This window comes from Abrus precatorius, unplaced genomic scaffold (genome assembly GCF_003935025.1).
Source record: "Abrus precatorius isolate BTA unplaced genomic scaffold, Abrus_2018 Scaffold9, whole genome shotgun sequence".
Classification (NCBI taxonomy): Eukaryota; Viridiplantae; Streptophyta; class Magnoliopsida; order Fabales; family Fabaceae; genus Abrus; species Abrus precatorius.
In genome coordinates this window covers 20,966,309-20,987,537 of record NW_020874439.1, presented here as the reverse complement: position 1 = coordinate 20,987,537, position 21,229 = coordinate 20,966,309, and the positions used below count along the sequence as shown (strand labels likewise).

General features: G+C 26.5%; 1 protein-coding gene across 1 annotated transcript; it reads right to left on the bottom strand.

Moving 5' to 3' along the window:
* Positions 1–12,351: 12,351 nt before the first annotated feature.
* LOC113849356 (transcription factor UNE10-like) lies at positions 12,352–19,495 on the bottom strand. The gene is made up of 6 exons (XM_027479217.1): positions 19,219–19,495; positions 18,656–19,127; positions 17,681–17,782; positions 17,530–17,595; positions 13,195–13,509; positions 12,352–12,512 (listed from the first exon to the last, which is right to left on the bottom strand). The coding sequence occupies exons 1-6, from the start codon at positions 19,320–19,322 to the stop codon at positions 12,426–12,428; spliced, it is 1,146 nt and encodes a 381-aa protein (XP_027335018.1). The 5' UTR covers positions 19,323–19,495; the 3' UTR covers positions 12,352–12,425.
* Positions 19,496–21,229: the final 1,734 nt, after the last annotated feature.

Genomic DNA, 21,229 nt, shown 5'->3' with positions numbered 1-21,229 from the left:
CAAAATTAATTCCATTTTTCTTTTGAGATGAACAGTTTCACGGACATTGATTTTTCATTTAAATTCAAATTTTTATGTAGCGAAAAGGATCATCCTAGAATCTTACGAAAACAAATGTAAATAGTTGTGATTTCCTGTTTCTTAGAAGCTGCGGTCCCCGCCGACACTGAGGTAAAGGTTGAAGAAGATATATACGCTCCTTACACATAGCTGGCAGGTTATTGGGTGGGTGTTTTTGGACCTACAAAATTAAAGAACACCTAAATATAACTATAATTTAACAAATTATTAATATTTTAACAAATACTTTAAATTCAACTCATGTTAAATTTAATTCATATGAAGACAGGGAAGTATCATTTTCGTTTATAAATTGAGTAATGACCATTGACCCTTGCTTTGGAGATTTGTGCTGTGTAGTTCCAATTTCTAATACACGTGCAATGGACTTGACCCCTAATAAAATCGTACAATCTTGGCTTTGTAACTTGAGCTACCACGTGCATTAATCTTCTTCTTTCTTGTTTCCTGCGTCCTTCACAGGGGAAAATGGGAGAATTCTATATTACATAAGCCTATCTTTCATTGCTCATAGATACTTTGTTTTTGCAATGCATGCACAAATTTGGTTTTTAGTAGTTCGTAAAATATTTATAAAAAATTCTCATTAATAATCTTTAGACTTTATTGATAGTTAAATTCTTATTACATAAATGCTTAAATTATTGATATAATTAAAATTTTTAAGAAAAATTTATAAACAAATTCTTCTAAATATACATGAAAAGAGTTCGGCACATTTTCTCCCAACAATAATTTCTTAAGTATTTGCTTGTATTTTCCAACTCTTCGTGTTGCTGTAGGCTGCCTAATTATGAGGTTTGATGCAATCCAGAAAAATCACTTTGAAAGATGAGCTGGAGAACTTTAAAGAAAAAGGTTCAAAGATACATTTTTCTTTTTGAGAGGGAATTCGCACTAGTTGTCATAGGCATTCATACAAGTTCCAGCCTTATACGAAATTATTAAAGGCTTCTGAAATGCACATGATATAATCTAATAGAATATGTACAGTGGATAGCATGCTTAAAGTGCTAAAAATATGAGATTGGCATGCCTCTGACCAAGTTCCATTATCTATAGCTCATCGAGTCATGACATGATTAAGATCTCTCAAAAGAAATTGATTGGATGTGATCTTAGCATGCAATGAGTAGGAGAAAAATCAAAATATTGGATGGGAAGAATACGGTCGGATAAAATTTTAGATATATTTTTATAAAAAGAAAAATTAGTATAAAAAATAAATAATTTTTTAATAAGTTAAAAATATTTTATCTTATATTTTTTATTTTTTATTTAATTTCTCTAAAATTTGAAAAATAAATTATTTTTAACTTAGTAAAAATTTATATTATTTTTTTTCTTCTACATGATTTTTTTAGAAGTTTATCCGACTAAGAGTAGAGTACTAGGCTGGAGATGTATATGTAGTATTTAACTATTATTATCATTCACCAATTTCGTACGTGCCAATGCATTATTCATTCTTTAAATTAAAAGAAAAAAACCTCTACCACTACTAAGACCTGATATTGTAAGATTTTCAACCTGACATGCTAAGAGACAAGGTTTGTTTTTGGAAACATTCATGTATTCAAGATTCTACCCTTCCTTGATTGATTTATAGAGGCGATTCGATATCGAATTGCATGCAACCAAAACAAATTTAAATTAACCTGGATACACAAAAGACCATTACATAGTTTTTAGCATAACACATTAACACTTAATGTTTTTTTAAATGTTCTTTAACAAAAATTAAGGTGTTACTTTAAAATTAAATTTGTCCAAAATATAGTTGTCTATAAGAATACTCACTACTTGGGAATAAATCGATCAAGATCTAAAAGAATATTACTTAAATCTCATATGTGTCTATAATTGCCATTTGATCTAGAAGGTTAAAGGTGCATCTAAAGCATATTGGAACATTAAGCAATGATGGTCTTTCCATTACAATAATTGAGACTTCGATTTCATTGTCTCCTTATCAAGTACAAAATTAGGAACCGACACGCATAATTGATTTATAAGTAAATTACTTATAAAGTATTCAATGCAACAAAAGAATAAAACAGGAGGAAAAGATGGGGAGGCATGAATCTACCCAGATAGATGTATTTTCAGGATTTTTGTGGCTTAAAAGACGTATTGGCATGTCTGCAAGTTGGCCCCTAGGCAACATAATCTGGCACCACCCAGAGAAAACTAAGTTTGGAGATATTCTATTGGATCTTCCTAGAACTTGCATGAATGAGACAAATTAGCCATATTAAATAATATTGGATTTGAATGATCGATATGATAAGGTAACCATGTCACAACAAAGTACACTCTTTTAAGATTACTCTGAATTAGTTTTATTCACAACTTTGCTTCTTTGTATGTATGCCTCTTGGCATTGTTAGTGTGAACACACAAACTACAGCTATAGCTAGCTTAAAAGTATGCTTAATTACGTAATATCAGTATGTCTGCTAATAGCAAATAAAGATTGGACGTGGTAGTAAGTTGGTGATAGATACTTTTAAGAGGAAAATCCAACAACTAATTACTTTAATCTTTATACATTATCTTCAATGACAATTGTTTTGATACAGAAGAGAGGGAGAACTTCGAAACAAAGTGCTCGATGACTTGATTCCTTTTATCTTTTGATTTTCATTTCCCACACTACAAGTTAAAGGTTTGATTTTTGAAATTGTTAGTTCTCCAATAAATAGGATGCTTTTAGAAATATTGGAAAAATGGCTGTTGAAAAAATGAGAAAAATCATTAGATAGTCTGAAAGCACCACATGTCTATAGTCTCGGCTAATTCTCTTTTAATACGGAAGACAAGATATATTAAAAAATTGTAAAGGAAAAGGTGTCATTGGAAAGCCCAAAATGAACCCAATTTGTTTGTCTTAAAACAAATCTGACAGGGCCTCAATTGATAGGATTTTGGTTTGGGCTAAAAGCCCAGTATAGTTCGACAGTTTATTAAGTGTCAATTATTCAGTCTTTGATTTTATAAAAACATTACTTTAGTTGTTAATTTTATAAGTATCACTTATCTTGGTCCATTTTTACTTTATGTTTTATGGTCATTTTATATAAAATAAAAGTCATTTTGTAAAATAGAAGTCCAAAATTAAAGTGATCTATGTTTATAATTTAAAAAGATTAAAGTGACATTCACTCCGTTGAAAACATGTTCATTGTCATTATACTTAGAATTCCGTAGTCAAACGAGCAATTTTGCCTTGTCCAAAAGACAGAGCTACCTTGTTTATGGGGATTTGGAAATTGGTATTTGGTATGAATAATGTTTCCTAATAATGAATCTTCAACGTTGAAGACGCTTTATGAAAGAAATTCTCATTAAAAGTCAAGAACATGGTTGAAGACGAGTAATGTTTTTCCCCGCAGATTAAGGAGAGGGTGCGCAGCATTATAGTTTTGGTCTTTACATTTGATGACTCAACATCACTTGCTTCTTGCTCTTGTCAATTAATTGTTGGTGAACATATGATTAGCACCCTACTTCAGCTCTCATCATAGATGACTCTTAGCCCTTTGTCCTCACTATTATCACACTTGTCTACAAGTTTGTGGTGTGGGAGATTACTCATAGACTATCATTGGATCGTTGAAAGTCAAAATTAAGGACTAAATACCTATTTTAATTAATCATTCAAATTGTAGTTTTCAATCACTTTATCTCTAATTTTATTTATCTATTTAAAAATCCTCATTTTAGTTATTCTTTTACTCTTGTGTTAAAAAAAACTAAAATAAATGTTGTGTTTTGGAAATTAAAATGAATATTTACTTAAAAAACAAGTATTATGTAAAATTGGTGTTCACACAAAAAATTGCTATGCAAGAATGGTATTAACACAAGGCAAGGGTAGAGAGCCTGTCTCTACTACTAACCCAAGTTGCTCTTATGCAATAATTAGACAGCACTATCATGGAATAGCATCCATACATGCTTGGAAACCAATCCTTCGTGCTCACCATTATTCCTCTATGTTATGTAGAGAAAGATTAATTATAAGCCACTGGCCTCTGATTTCAAGCTAACATCATATATATCTGTCTCTGGCTTCATGAGCGTCGTAACGAAATGAGCAAGAGATTTCCCTCTCAACCAAAATTATGAAGCGTTTGGTGTTATATACATTGGTATGTGATATTATTAGTGGTATCCTTCAATTTAACTAGGATGCCATTATTTAATGTTTTGCTGGTTTAGAATAAAAATATTAAAGAAGGATATATATATATATATATATACAGTTTGAATGCTTTGTTTTATACGAATGAAAAAAAATCGTGTGAAATCTACCATTAACTTTTATCAATGGTGAGATTTTGAGCAGGAAAGATCCGATGTTTTTTTAATTTTTTTAATTTTTTACTAAAAATATATTTTTAAAAACAATATAAAAATATCAAATTATTAAGAAAAATATTAGATTAAAATTTTATTTTTTTATAATTTTTATTATTATATAAATATTTTTTAACACAAACTACTAAAAAAATTTCTAACTTTTTTACTTTTTATTTCTATCGATTTAAATAACACACTTTTTCATCTTATTTCTCCCTTACTTTTTCTCTATTTTTTTTTCACAAGTTTTTCCAACCTATTTTCCATTTCATCTGTAAATGTTATGGTTACGAGATTTAATCGTGTTTCGTAAGTTATGAATACTGGCCATGTGCTAAAAATTAAAAGAATCATGTTCCAACTCCCTATTAATGGTCTAAGTTAAACAAATACATAACATCCAACCCAGTCTTTTTAGGCTTTAGTGAAAAGGATGGACAATGGAAGGTTTGGTTTTCATGATATGGACCAACATGATAAGTTTCAATACAAATGATTAATTGAATAATCCTCGTGAAAGCTTTGTGATCGATTGGAGAAACGTCAACGTTTGGTATCACGCGAGACACAATAATTCCTGAAAGATTTTTCATCCCAACAACTACACATTGGTACGTAGAAGAGTAAAATGATAGTTCAACAACAGCCACATACGTACATGGGGGCGACACGGAGGCTTGAGAATTAAAAGTTTCTTAAAATCTACTTGTAAAACATTGAATTAAAGTATAAATTTGTATTTTAAATGTTTTTTTTTTATCATAAAACAATTGTTGAGAATTGACATGTGAAAAATTGTGCGAGTCATATTAAAAATTGATATATCCTTAACCAACAATAATTTGTTAGTTCTATTAATTGTATGAGTCATAATAACAAGTTTAAATCTTGCAAATAAAAAAGAAAAAAGTATCATTATAAAACAATATGTCAAAAAGATTTGTCATCTTAAATGACTTAATCCGACTCAGCCTAAATTAATTGGAACCTCATATGATTTTAAAATATTGAGAATCTTACAAACACATATTGAGTGATGTTAAATTAACTATATGATAAATCTATATTTTAATATGTTTTATGATTAATATTTATATACTTAGAGGTTATTTTGAGTGTTTCACAATATTTCTATTGTTAATTTTTACAGTTAAACATAAGAAAACTATCCATGTATGATGAGAATATTCTGGAAAAAAAAATCAAATAATTGCAATTAACCTTACAAGAAAGTACGACCGTATTTCATACTCGTCATAGACGTGTTCCGTGTTTAAGCATGGTCATGCTTTGTCAATATGCACAACTGTACTACTTTAATCTAAGATTAAATTTTTAAATTTAATTTTTTTAATTTTGAGAGTTTGAATCTAAATAGAATTCAAAAAATTTGAAGAAGATTTTAGTTTGGATTTCGAAAAGTTGACAAAACTGATTTTTTTACTTAGAGATAAAGCTTATATGATGAAAGTCATTCCACATTCTATATACATAAAACTCATGTCGCTGGCAAAGGACACTTTTCTAAGCACCATCTTCTCCCTCTAAGTTTTGATTTAATCAATTATTAAAAGTTATTAAAGATTATTAACAAAGACAACGAGTATACCTTCAGAGTCTGAACGAGTGATTGAGCGCCCTTTGGAGAATAATGGCTACTTTCATCCTTTTTTCTTTTGAACTTTTTCAGTTTTAATTCTTCTTTGAGTTTTTATAGATTTGTTTATCATGTTTTTTGTCGTTTATTTTGTTATGAGTAAGTAAATTCATAGTTAGAGCTACGACAGATCCTATTGAATACTATATGTGATTTTTATATTTAATGATGATGTTTGTTTCCTTTTAAAGTTTAGTTTTTATCTTATTAAATTGAATTTTGCATGTTAATAATTGATCACTCTTAACATATCATAATTAGTTACATCATAGGTAATCGTATTATATGTAATTAATATATGAAATTATAGCATAAAACAAGATAAAGGATTAGGTGGATCAAACTTAATTATTCTCTTTCAACCGTTATTAAATTAACAAATTTATAGACTCTTTATGTTTTATCTACTTTTACCTTTCATGATCATGGAATAATTGCTTAGGGAAACATTGTATGACTATTAAGTGTTAACCGGATAAGTATGGGTGATTGATAAAGATTAGGGAAACTAATATTGAAATTAAATTAAAAAATATATAGAAAGGTGTAATAGGTGAAATCATATGCGTTAAACTCATCTTATCTAATTTCTGTCAATAATTACTTTAGTGTCTTTTTAATTGTCATTTAAATTTAAATTGCTCCTACTTTTAATTCACTGCGCATCCATTCAATTTAAACAGTTAAATTAAGATGTTCTTAATACTTAAAAATAATTTTTGTAAAATAATAATTTAGAAACTTAATTTAAAATCTCTTTATTACTTTTTTACAAATATACTTATCCACAAATATTATCTTGAATTTAATTTCTAATTAATTTGAACCCATAATATGGCCACATTCCTGACATTAATTTGTTGGTTATCTACGAATATTGTGAGAATTGATATGTGAAAAATTGTGCGAATCATATTAAAAATCAATATACCCTTAACCAACATTAATTTGTTAGTTCCATTAATTGTATGAGTCACAGTAACAGGTTTAAATCTTGCAAATAGAAAAGAAAGAAGTATAAAAAAATACAGACACGCATATTGAAAGATGTTAAATTTAACGATCTTGAATTTAATTCCTAATTAATTTGAACCCATAATATGGCCACATATTTTACAAACCAAAATCTCACTTTTAAAATGTTTTTAAGATCTCATCATAGAGAATCTCATAATTTAAAACTTTTAATATGAAACAACCATGCATCATTTACACCCTTTGCAAAGAGGAAAAAAACCTTACCCAGATATTAGGGGCAGGAAGAAAACATTTAAACAGAGAAGTTTCAGGTAATTAAGTAAATGCACCTTATTTCTGTATACCTCTTACCACTATACTTAAGTTCTAACTAGCTTGAGCATTGATATTTCTATTGCACTTACTCAGCCCATTAATTATACTTGAGAGGAGAATCATCGTGGAGGTAGCTTGGAGAAGCAGACGCAAGAAAAAGGAATCAATGCTTGGAAGAATCTACATCTTGAAACCAAATACTTTGGAGCAAATACTATGTCAATTGAGAACATTTGGAATAACTTTAGGAAAATGTTAATCTATCTTTAGTTTAAGCGGTTGAGAGCAATAAATTGTTATTAAAAAATTATTAAAACCATAAAACAAATTAAATTTAATAATTAAAAATTTAATAACTTTTTAGTAAGTTTTGGATTCACCTCTCTTTACAAACCTTACTTCTTCACCTCTCGAGCAGATCCAAACATTTCACAAGAAACCTTATTAGCTTTAGGAGACATAATTTGCCAAATATCAAAGTTTTTCGATATTCCCTTCCATGCGCCGCCGCAGCAGCAGCCATAATAATAATAATAATAAATACGAAGCTATTAAACTCATCAAAAATTAAGTATACTGTTATGTTTAAATTAAATTTTAAAATTTTAAACAAAATTATTAAAAAAATTAATGCAATGTAAATATTAAATTTTATATTTTTTTTAACATTGAGTTACAAAATTATTTAATAAAATTCTATACTCAAGTAATTCTAACATTTCATTCATAATAGATAATATAGCTAATTATTCAATTTATTTTATAGCATTGTTGAGCTAAGATAAAATTTAAATAATTTTAATTTTTAAACAGTAATAATTGTTATGGGTATTATTAATAATATTTTATAAGTAATTCAAACATTTAGAGAAGAATATAATATTTTGATATAGTTTGATACTTTTGAAAACTATCTCATTAAAAATTTTAAGTTTTTTAAAATTCAGATACAAAACCAGTAAAATTGTTTGAATTGAATTTCAACAAAAGAAATAAATAAATTCAATAAAAAAATAGATAGTTTAGAAAATTAAAAGAAAACAATTAAGGAGATAATGGAAGAAAGGTTAATTATTGAAAAGTATGAGACTATTTATTAGTGAGAAATTTAAAACAAAAAAAAATACTATTGTTAAAATAATCTAACAAAATGTATAATATGAGTTAGGGGTGAACCAAAACTGTGAATCTGACTAATACTCGTTCAAATAAATAAATAAAAAATACAAAATCAACAGATTTAAGTCAAATTTCGATTAAGTCAGGTCACAAATATAATTTTACATAGGTTCTCAAATCAAATTGTTACTTTTCGTACTTTGAATCAATTCATTTATCCAAGAGTCATAGCTTCCTTGTAGGGTGGGCGCAGCCCCCCAACTATTAGCTACATACTAGAGATTTGAAGTGAGATAAATGACGACATAGTCTACCACTCTTTCTCTTGACAAATAAATAACTCCATACTTTATACTTCAAAAACTACTTAAAAACTAAGTATGCTACCATTCAAGGTCCATTTTGTATCTATAATATTCCTCTCCCCTTTTCATTTATAGAAAAGTAATGTTTTGTATGTTTTCTTTTTCATCACTTAAAAGCAAATAGCTCTAACAAAATAATTGGCTAAAGAAACACAAATTTTTTGATTGTTTTGGAGCTTTAAATTTTGAAAGCAAAGTGCATTCCTATAGTTATTGTGTTGTAACATGGATGGTCAAAAGTAAATGCATATGTTAGGACAAAGTACACAACAAGATTGCTAAGTTACTTAGAAGTCGTTTCATTGTTAGATCCTTTTATATGTAAGCTATCTGTATTTACACCATTATTCTATTTGAAATGCAATTTCAAACTAGTTTGCATGTGCGGGTTATGAACTCGCAGATAAGGACAATGTAGTAAGAATCTCACTCATAAAAGCTTATTATCTATGTCAACTAATTATATTCACTATTTTTGCCCCTTCTTTTGACAAAATATCATTGCAGGCCTCACTTTTCAGGATGCAATCTTATCAAACACATCAAAACACCCTTTAAAAAAGGAAAATTTTTGAAGGGTGTGAACCAAATTGGTGCATCATTTAAGTTGGGGATAAATTTTGAAGCAATATAGATTTGAAATTAGAGTTTTGCTTGTAGAATGAGATAATTGGATGAATAAAAATATAAAAAAATAAATAAAATAGTTAATAAAAATAAATAAACAGATTTGCATTTGATGAGTTTATGATTAGTTGAGTCCTTTAAAAGTTTAATGTCCAAATTTTTTTTAAATTGTAAGTGAAACTTTGGAATAATATATAACAAACTTCTATTAATAATGAGAACTTTGTGTCCGATTAATTGTACTCAGGACGTACTTCAGATGTATTTGTTCAATTTTAAAGTAAATTAGAAAAATAACAGAAAATGATTCTAAAATTTAAAATTATCAAACAATTACATTAAAAAAATTTGTATTACTCTAATATTATTTCCAACTCAATTAATAATTATTTCAACTATTTTTTATCATTAATTTAAATAAAATATATTTTTTGACTCTTAAGTTCGCTTCAGCATCTCTAAATAGGTAATTTTAAAATTTCTCTTATAGAAAATTAAAAATTATAGTAAAATCACAAGTATTATAAATAATTTTTTTTAAAGAATTACATTTTAGTTAAACGAATATGTTTTTGTAAAAATCACACAAGTATTTAGACAATAAACAAATAACTAAAAATAGTAATCTTGAGGATATTTTATCAACCATTTTCATGAATTCTTTTTTCTTTTCAAATCAATTGCTTTTTATATACCTTTTGAAATTTATTTTATAATTAATTTTAAACAAAAATCAAACTGTTTTTTTAATTAAAGCTAAAAAATTATTCCTTTTATTTTTTAGATTTTGTTTAAAAGTTTAAAATGGAAAAAAAACGGTTAAAATGATAAAGAAAGAAAGAAGAAAAAAAGATTAATACAAAATCTTTCATCTAAAAACTCTTAAATAAAAATTCTTACATAATTTGTTTTTTCAAAAATTAACTTTAACTTTACGATGAATTGCTTTGAACCATGAAAAACGGAAACCACAACGGGTGAAGCATATGTTGTTTTTCTCTATTTTTCAGTTGTTTGCAATATGTTGAAATAAAATAAATTAAAAAATAATTTGTGAGACTAATTAAATATACTTCAAATTTACCTTATTTTATTCTTTAATCTATGAAACTAATTAAATATATTTAAAGTTATTTAATTTACACAGTTAATTTATACCAGATGTTTAAAGACAAATATTATAAACATCTGTACAAATAAGTTTTAATTAACTTTTTTTTTATACAATTTATTCTTTAGACAAAGTAAAATTTATGATTTTTATTTTCTAAAATTACTTCTGAACACCTGTTACAGTGGGGGGAACAACACACGTTTTTATTTCTGAAATGACAAATGATTTTCTGTCAACTCACATGAAAACAAAGAAAAAAAAAAAAAAAACTCCAATGAAATCGGGAGCGTTGGGATCACGTTGAAAGTGTTTAATGAGGTTTAGGAAAACATAATTGAAAGGGCATAGTTAGACTTGTTATTTATAGTCATCAAAGTTACCTGATCAAGGGAGCTGTATAATGGACCCGTCTTTTATAATAATGATAATAATAAATTATTATTATACGATTCTTTTTATAAAAAATAAATAAAAATAATAAAACATATATTAATCAAACTTTATTTATTTATATAAATAGTAAATGAGTGTCTTTTAATGAAAAATTTATAATAAAAAAAAATATTTTAAATATTGTAAAATAATAATATTTTTATATATATAAAAAGAAGTTGAAGTCATATCTATACAAATCGCTTATTCAGACAAGGAGATATTTTAAAATATATTATATGCATGTATTATAGAATCTAACTATTGCAGATTGAACTTGGATAACATTCTCTAGTTTGGCAGCAGTTGAATCCCTTTCATGGAATATAAAATTTTACCTAACAGAGAGACAAGCAATTAGGGTACGTGAACAATGGTGAGAATGAAGTTATTAGTGAGAAAGAGTGAATGACTCGAGAAAATGTTAGTAACCATTCTTTTAAGTAATTAAAACAGAAACTTGTACAAACTTGTCCAATTTGAAAAAGTGCTTTCTGATGTAAATTAAGAAAGTAGAAATGAAAAAATCATTAAAGGGCCTAAAATTAAAAATTTATTAAAATATAAAAAATATATTTAAACTTAAAATTAATATATGAATATTTTCCAGCAGTATGATTGCTTTCAGCAATAAGAGGTTGAATGTATATTACTAGGTGGAAATCTCAATGTTATGCACGTGGAACCGAACAATGTGAGAGACCAAACTCATTATCGCAACTATTTATACAGTATTCAATAATTTATATATGTTGAACTTTAACCAAACAATGCATGTCAGATTTCTTGGTTATAACATCTACAAATCGTACGTTGTTTGGACGCTGTCTTCGCGACGATTGAATCGTTTTTTAGCAGTTGGATAATCGATCGTAGGGTGGTTTATGTGGCTAATAAATTAAGAAAAATTGAAATAACAACATCTAATACTCTTTTTGATTTAATTCATTTATTCAAATGTTAAATCACTTATTAAATGATTAAAAATACTTTTTAGAAAAACATAATAATACACTATTTTATGATTTTTAATATATTTTCACTTTTTTTTTAAAACAATGTTATTTATTAATTATTTAAAAGTATGGAAGATAAAAAAAAATTGCTTATTTACTCCCAAAGAAGTCTCAAAGTCACACATTGTAGTGGTAATAGTGACCAAATGGGGAAGAACTACCCTATGTACATTTCCAAACATATTGTTTTCCACTATTGGATTTGATCATCTTGGAATGAAATTACATTTTACATATTTTGCTGACAGTAAAAAAAAAAACTGATGAGTCTTTATTTCATTCTCTCACAATAAAATAAATATACACACCCTTTTCATTGCTCATCCCTGTTATGGGAACATAGAACATGTAGGAGCTCAACTCTTAGAAGTAGAAGCGGACGGAGGATGATATAGCTGTTGATACAGAGCAGCCATCCTACTGAATGCATCCACTGTCACGGGCTGCATGTAGTTAATCCTTTTTAACAATCACTATTTAAAATATATAAATATATATATATATATATATATATATATATATATTACTAGCACACACTTTTTAATTTATTTTTTAATAAATCGTTAGCTAATAATTAAATTTGTGTTAAATAGTATAATTCTAACATCACTATTTTGTAATTTATAGAAGAAACTACTCGTAATATGCTATACGTGATTGGTCAATTTTTAAAAAAATTAAAATAATTATCTTATAAATTGATTTGAAAACTAATCACCAAAAATGTAATAAAGAGTGTATGCAGAAGAGTGTTAATTAACATTTTGGAGGAAGTTCTTCGGAAGCTACTGAAAACGTCGCAGTAAACAATAAAGTATTAATTTAATTCCATAAAATAATTGATTTTCTCAATATAACAAGTCGATCAAGGCATTATTTGAAATAATTGAAAAAGAAAAAAAAAAGTCAGCTTCATTCTTTTACCAACTCCTCCCCACCCTAAAAAGAAAATCACAAGTTTGAGTATTCTAAGGTTGTGTTTTGACATGGTGATAGTGCATCTATCATATAATTTAAAGTTTTAAAAAGAAACCAAATGGTCATAATAATTTCGTGGTGATTTTTAAGAAATGTAAATCATGCACTCATTATGGAATGCAAAATAATGAGTACATGGGACATCACCTTTGATTGTGCTCCTGGAAATTGATCGCCACCGCAAGCACTCCATGAGGCCATAGGCATGAAGGGACTAGGGTGAAATACAGGAGAGAAACTGGGAATGTTCATATCCATGCCCATGCCTATACCCATACCCATACCCATATTCTTCCCCATTCCAATGCCCATACGAGCCATCATAGACATTTGAAGTTGTTGTTGCATGGTAATTGGCAGCATCATGGAAGAGTACATTTTCATCCAATTCATCGTTTGCACTTGAGCTTGCAATTGCTTCAAATATTGGATCACCTCATCCAGCATCGAAGCTTTATCGGTCTGCAAAATTAACAAGGTCAAGAAGCTCCCATGATAGAATCAAGATATTTTGTCTGAAAATTTGAAAAGATAAAGTTGTTTATAATTTGAGAGTAATTTTATTATTTTTTATACCAATTTTTATAATCTATTATTGAAACTATTGTTTCCCTGTCACAATGTTTGATTTCTGGTAGTAAATTTCCTAATTACTCTATACTCAACCTGTGAGCTGTCATTCAAATGTTGACTTGGTTAATAAAAGATTTACATCGTTTTTTTCCAATTTTCTTTCTTTCCGGTGAGTGTTTATGCATGCTTGAGGGGTATGTTGAACGATATTAGGCTTATGCATGATTTTCTACCCCCGGAGAAGACATATTTGTGATGTAATTTTAGGATAGAATATACAGAAAAAAAAAAGAGTAAATATATAACATTGTATTAAGTATCAAGTTTTAGTTGTTTAAATAACAAATTTAATTAGTTTATATCATTTTTTCCTTTACTCTGTTACACTCTATTTAAGATGTTAAATCATTTAACAGGAAAAGGAAGAAAAGAGAAATAAAAGGCTATTTTACAAATATGATAACGTAAAAGGTATATAAAATTTGAACAAGAAAAAATTTAGGGCTGTTTTGAGCTGTCCCTGAGTTGAGCCTGTAAATTACATAAGACCCTATCCCAATTGAAAGTGATTGAAAGTGTTTAGATGGAGTAGTGGAATGTCTCCATATGCCCTAAGATGTGTCTCAATATTTAACAGTTGTGTGCGTTGAGTAATTATTTATATTATTATTGATTTAGGATGATCAAAATTTTATGAACTTTATTTCTATTAACATTTTATTTGGAAAGTATTTTATGTTTAAAAATTTTATTTTAAAATTTAATTTGTTGGAACACTTAATTAGTATAAAATTCTCAAAGTTAGAAATTATAAAAGTTACTTCTATTGATTTTTACTAAAATGCTAAAAGTTAGGAAATAGTTTTCCATTGCACCAATAGAATTTTACACTAATATAAAAATAATCAATGTAATAAGTATTTTTTTAATATTAGTTATAAAAATAATCATTATAAAAAACAAGGTGAAATTTTTTTTAAAAAAATTTGTGTGACATTTTTTACGTCAGTTATATTATATAACTAATATAGAAAGTGTTTTTCATATATTTTTAAAGACAATTGATGTAGAAAAATATTTATCAATTTTATGAACATAATATCACATATTTTGCAAAATAATTTACACAAAACATTTTAGACTTTTTATTTCTTTTTTGTGCAAGTTTGATAATCTCTCTCTCTCTCTCTCTTTTTTTTGCCACAATATTTTCAACTTTGGTCATTGATTACATCTTGTCATTGTATCTAAATGTCTCTCTTTTCATTCTATTTTCGTTCTATTTTGAAAGCATCCTCTTCTATATTTTAACATTACTATTGGTTTGATATATAGTTTATTTTTTAAGATCTTAACACCGTTTTTAACTTTTGAAACAAATATTTTGTTATTAAATTAAAAGAAACTAGTTGACATTATTTTAAGTTATTATACTATTTTTCTAGAGACTTTATGTGCATAGCACTTTACTTTTGAATGGTGGATATTTTGTTATTAGTATTTTTTAAACTATTTACATTGATACAGCAGTTGTTTAGTCAATTTTATGGTTGATGAAAATTTTGAATAATTACTTAATAATTTAGATATTTATAATTTATATGACATACAAAGAGTAAGTTTGCACTGATAATATTAGAATAGAAAGTAGCTTAAATTTTAGTAAATATTCCTCTTGTTTATAAAATTGCTTGTATAGATCATGGTTTGGAATTGTTTGTGATTGGTTGAAAAATCTTGATGGAGTAGAAGTGTTTTGATGACTTTTGTAATTGAAAGGTATTAAAACTTAAAATAAACAGATAAAATGTATTCCTTATTGATGTTTTTATTGACAATTGCAATATAAAAAATATTTTAAATTTCTTGAAATGTTGATTATACACACCTAAACTTCATAAAAATAATGCACTTTCAACATTTAAAATTGATGTGAAATATTTATACTTTCTACATCAGTTATAATAAAATTAATATAAAAATAATTTCTATATAAAATGCTCTTACTTACTATTAAAACATCATTTATATTTATGTTGATTCTTCAACTGATATGAAAATTTGTTTTTTATAAAATATTTTTTCCACACTAGTGTATTTTTCACATATGTATAAGAATTATAAAAATTTAATAAAACTATGTTTGAGTGTCATGTTTACGAATAAAGGAAAAAGGAAAGAAATAGTAAATGAAATTTATTATTTTTTTAGAAGTTACTTAATTAAGAGAAGGATAATTAGGAGTCTTTGTGAATACATCGAATGATAATTTTTTAGTTTTTTCAATTTAAGAGTTTTTTTTCACTCTCACTCTCTTGTACTATTTCGTAGTTAGTTTTTTTTTTTCAAAGTATATTAGTTTTTAAAATAATAATTTTTAAAAAAATTATAAAAAATAAAAAATATTAATTTTTAAAGAGAATTTTTTTTCATTTTAAAAAAAAATAAAAAATATAAATAAAAGATATAAAAAACAATAATTTTATCTATATAATTAAGCTTCTTTAACACTATTTTCTCTCTTAATATTAAACGCTTAAATAAAGGGTTTAAGTATTTTTTTTCTCTCTTTTTTTTTAAAAAAAATTCTTTTCATTTCTCTCTTTTCCCTTCAAACATCTAAACAAAATTTAAATGTTTTTATTCGAGAATTAGGTGCACGATTGGTTCAGATTACTTATAAGAAAATAATCTTGTTTTTCAAAAACTTTCTCAACAAATTAACGAAAATGTTTACTAAACAACACAAACACGTCATGAGTACTACAACCGCTGTATCAAATACATGACTGCAAAATAAAGCCCTATAGAATGGTTCCTGAATTTTGTTAGAAAAGGACAAACGTCACATTGAGTAAGAGTTAATGAGCATCTGATTTAGTTTATTTAAAAGAAATTTTTAATTATTTTTAACAGTTTTTAAGTGGGTTTTTAATATGTAAATAATTATATCTCTATATTTAAATAATATAAATACATACTTAACTTTACAAAATATTAACATTAAAAATAATAACTACTATGTGCAATAATAGTATTTTCACATCTTTATTTTACATATCTTTTATTTTTAATTGTTTTCTTTCTCTTTTTTTCAAAAATCACATTACTGATTATATTTTTATTTATTATTTTTTTCTCTCTCTTTTTACTCGTATTTCTTCCTTACACGCCAAAAACACTTTCCAAAAAGTGTGAAAATATCATAATCGTGTTCCATAACTATCCTGTAGCCATTTGATTGGCAAGACCAAGTTTCTTATCAGATAGACACATCCCCAATCGACCCAACTCGACCCGGGCCCCATGCATATATGTACTTCAACACTGTTTTAATTGGACATGCACGACCAAGGTATTGAATTTCATTTATGTTTTCTTAATTTTTATTTTAATCAACTTTCAACTTTTTCGTATTTAATTTATCTGTTTCTTTAATGTGTTTGGTTTATGCGAATGATCATTCTATGTAATGCATTTTAATATTAAATTTATGTTTATAACTTGGTTAAGATATTTTAATACACACAAGTAAACAAAAAACAAGTACAAGGAGATGCCAGCATGTGATATGGGGTTCATGCCATGGTACTGTATCCTCATCACATGGGACCACTCATTGAGTGACAGGGGAAAGAAAGGAGGATGCGGCAGCTGAATGGCCACGTTTATCACTTACAATAATTTTAAAAAATAATGGAAACATGTTTTAGAATTATGATTTTTTTCATAATTTCGTCGTATTTTATCAATTTTTATTATTCTATCTACTGCATTCATCCATTACTTTTTTTATATTTTTCTTTTACAAATGAATAATTTTCCATTTTTGTAGGACAAACCTAGCTTAGTTATCACATTAAAATATTATAATATCAGCAAAGGAAATAAATTGCTACCCTTCCTTACCTTACTGGAATATGGGACCAGCTTTTGCAATGTTTTCAATCTTTGGTTGATCTTATCTCTCCGCCTCTGAAAAGCAAAGCATTAACAAGTTCCAGATTATGATGATAAAATACATGGAAAATATAATTGGTGAAAAGAGAATTCAAGTAACCCTTTCAGATTGTTTGTGTACAGCTTGAGCTTTGCTTCTTTTATTGGACCCCAAAGATCTATCAATTCTTGTTGCCTTGTAATCCCCATCCCCTGCCTCACTCTATACAATTTCCATCGCATAACATCATAACAAATCACCAAATTAGCATCAATTCTCTCCATTAATTCACTACTTTTGGTAGGAAAAAAAATTCATGTATTTTAAATTTTGAAAGAAGTTCTTTCAAAGGCTTATCTGTAATTACATGTTATTTTTTAAATATTATTGATCTTTTTTATCAATTAAAATTTAAATTACTTTAATAAAATATTTATATTTAATGTTACCACAGATTATTAAAATAACTCAAATTTTAATTGATAAACAATACTAACAAAACTTAGAAAAGCTATCCTTAAATTTTGTCCAAAATAAAATTGTTTCAAATTTGGTCACATATTTTTGGATTAATTTATTTTGGAAATAAAAAATTTATTAAAAAGTTGGTAAAAATCTTTTTCTTGAGTAAAACAATTTAAAACTCTAATTAATTAATCAACTGTTACCAAAGAAAAGATTTAGGGTATATCGAATCACGTTGTAAAATTATGAATATAAACCGATTTAATTTTTAAAATTAAAGAATATGTCAAACTTTAAAATTATCAAATACAAGTTATGTAAATCTATATCCTTATGATTTTAGACGCTAAAATTATTTTCTTCTGATCATATTAAGACTTATTATGATAACTTTTTTGCTTGATAATATTAAAGATTAAAATTATGTTTTCATAGTTTTAAAAATTAAATATATCAATATTTATAAATTTTAAAAGAGTAAATAATTTAGCCTGTCAAATTATAAACATCGATAATTTAGGTTTTGATTTTACAAAATATCATTTTAATCTTTATTTAAAAAATTAATTTTTCCTTTTTCCTCGTATTAAAAAATTAAATCCTAAACAAAGTGAAAATCAAGAGCCTTACCTGTGATCCACGGTGGCGAATGGAATCGTGGTCGTCGTTGGTGGTGGTCCCGGTGCAGTGCTTGGCGGAGCCGGTGGTGTTTTCCGGCGAACCCATGGAGGCAGAATTGAAACCCACAGTCACGTCCTTGCAACAAGTGGCACTACCACTCGCACTCCAATCTCCGCAGCCACTTAACTCCCGCCTCACAGTCTCAGAGGAACGTCCCACGCACGCGCCAAGCGTTCCTGACTCTACAACCTGCGGCATGCCCTGTTCCGAGGAACATGGCACTAAAGCGTCCACAGTTATCGCAATTTGGCGAGGGTTAGGCCATGAAATTAACTGACTTTCATGCTTGTTTTCGCCGACACATTGAACTGTGGACGCTAAAGTATCATTTGCAATAGACTTGTCCCATGTGTTAAAGTTTCCAGTGCTGTCTTCGTTAAGGAGCTTCGAAAGTTGTCCCTTTCTGCATGTGTAGTCGAACCTGCAATTCATGTTCCACCATTAGCAGCTATATGTATATATATTAATATGAAAAAAGTGAAATTGAAACAAGATAGAGAGATTAAATTTACATGGGGACTTGAAAGGCAATGGTATTGGAGTTGGGAAGAAGAGGGAGTTTTGTGGCGATGGGAATATTGTCGTCGGCATCACAGCTAGGCACACACTGGCTCATTTCTGAACTAATTTTATGAGCCAATACTCTGTTCCGCCTTGTTTATGAGCTAGACAGGATCCAGATCGATGCAGAGCACTCAGCAAAACGTTCATGCGTTTGGATTGTTACCCACTCTGTTCCTATCTGCTTCTCTTTATGTATCAATAATTTAAGGATCAAATCAAACATTTAAAATAAACGGGAAAGTAATGATATTTAAAGACATCAAATCAAAATATTTGTAATATTTAAAATAATTAGACCTTCTCTGTGTTTATTAAAGGTAATTTATAATTTATTAATTTACTCAACTTTCAAAAGTTACTTAAATTATTGTTTAGTTTTAAAAACTAACTATTAATATTTTTATTACATTCTTACTCTTAATTTTTTAAAATAATTTATTCTTTGTACAATTAAAATTATATATATATATATATTATCAATTTTTTTATGATAGTTTTATTTCTTTTTCTTTATTTTATTTTTTATCTCTTTTATTTAAATGTATTTTAAATTAATAAGAGACATAATTTTAAGTCTATATCAAATATTTTTATTTTTTTAAGTTATTATACAACTATAAACTTCTAATTATAAGTAAAAATTTACGGTTAGAAGCTATAAGTTTGTAATTTTTAATTTTTTATAAAAAATAATATATTATTTAATATTTTTTGTAGAATGTAAATTTTACTAATATAATAATTAAATTATATAATTTTATTTTTGTGATTATGGTTTTAAACATCACATAATATAATTTTTTATTAAATTTGTTTTTATACAAAATCATATGAAGTTAAGATATTTTGATAAAAAAAAATTCAAATAACAGATCAATTAGCACAAATATATTCTAATTTAATTTGTTATCTTAAATATAAGTTTCAGTAAATATTATGTTAAATGTTTGGAAAAATAGAAATAGTCTAGAAATAATAATAAATTAATTTTAAAATATATAAATATATAGGTTGTGAGTAAGAGAAGGTGAATTGTGCGAAGATGTAAGGTCTATAAAATTAGGTACAAACACATTGGAACACATGTTGATGAGGACCACAATTGTTTTGAACGCTGAAATGTATGATACAGAACTCGTTCATTATGGATTAAAGAAATAGAATATCTTTATCATTCAAAATAAAATTTACGAGTGGCTGGCAAGAAGAAGGGACTGAAATAGTTATATACTACAATTTGTTTATTAACGAAGAGACTAAGAGCAACGGGGACTCACTTCATATTATCTGTTAGTTGTGGAAATTTTTATTTTTATGACAGGATATTATTAACTAATACTCTTAGGGTTTGTTCAAAAATGAAAGATGTGATCTCTTCTAATATTTTTTTTATTTAAAAAATTTAATTTGATTTAAAATTCAAATCTTAAAAAAATTTATTAAATTAAATATATATTTTTATATACTTATAAATTTCAATTATTTTAAAATTTTCCAATCTTAATTTGAATCAAAATTTAATTTTTAACCCACCATATTAATAAACATGAAAAAAATATGGAATTCAATTTTTTTTAATTTTTTAAGATTTATTTCTCATTTAATTTTTTTTTTAATTTAATCTTATGTGATGAAATAATATTGTCACAAATGGATGACAAGGACATGTAAAAAGAAGAAGGGTAAAAAAAAGGTTACAATCAATTAAAAGAAATTGATGATAAAAAGTCTCTAACAAAGTTTATTTTTTAAAAAAAAGGACAGAAAAAAGGTTATAATTAATTAAAAGAAATTAATAACAAAAAAATTTTACTAAAATTTATTAAAAAAAACATTAAAAAAGTTTTTAATTAAAAAATATTTAAAAAAATATTTAAATTTAAAAATCGTTTACGGGTATAAAAGGTACATCTTATTATGTTTGTTGATTAAAATAGTTAATTTTTAATTAATTATATA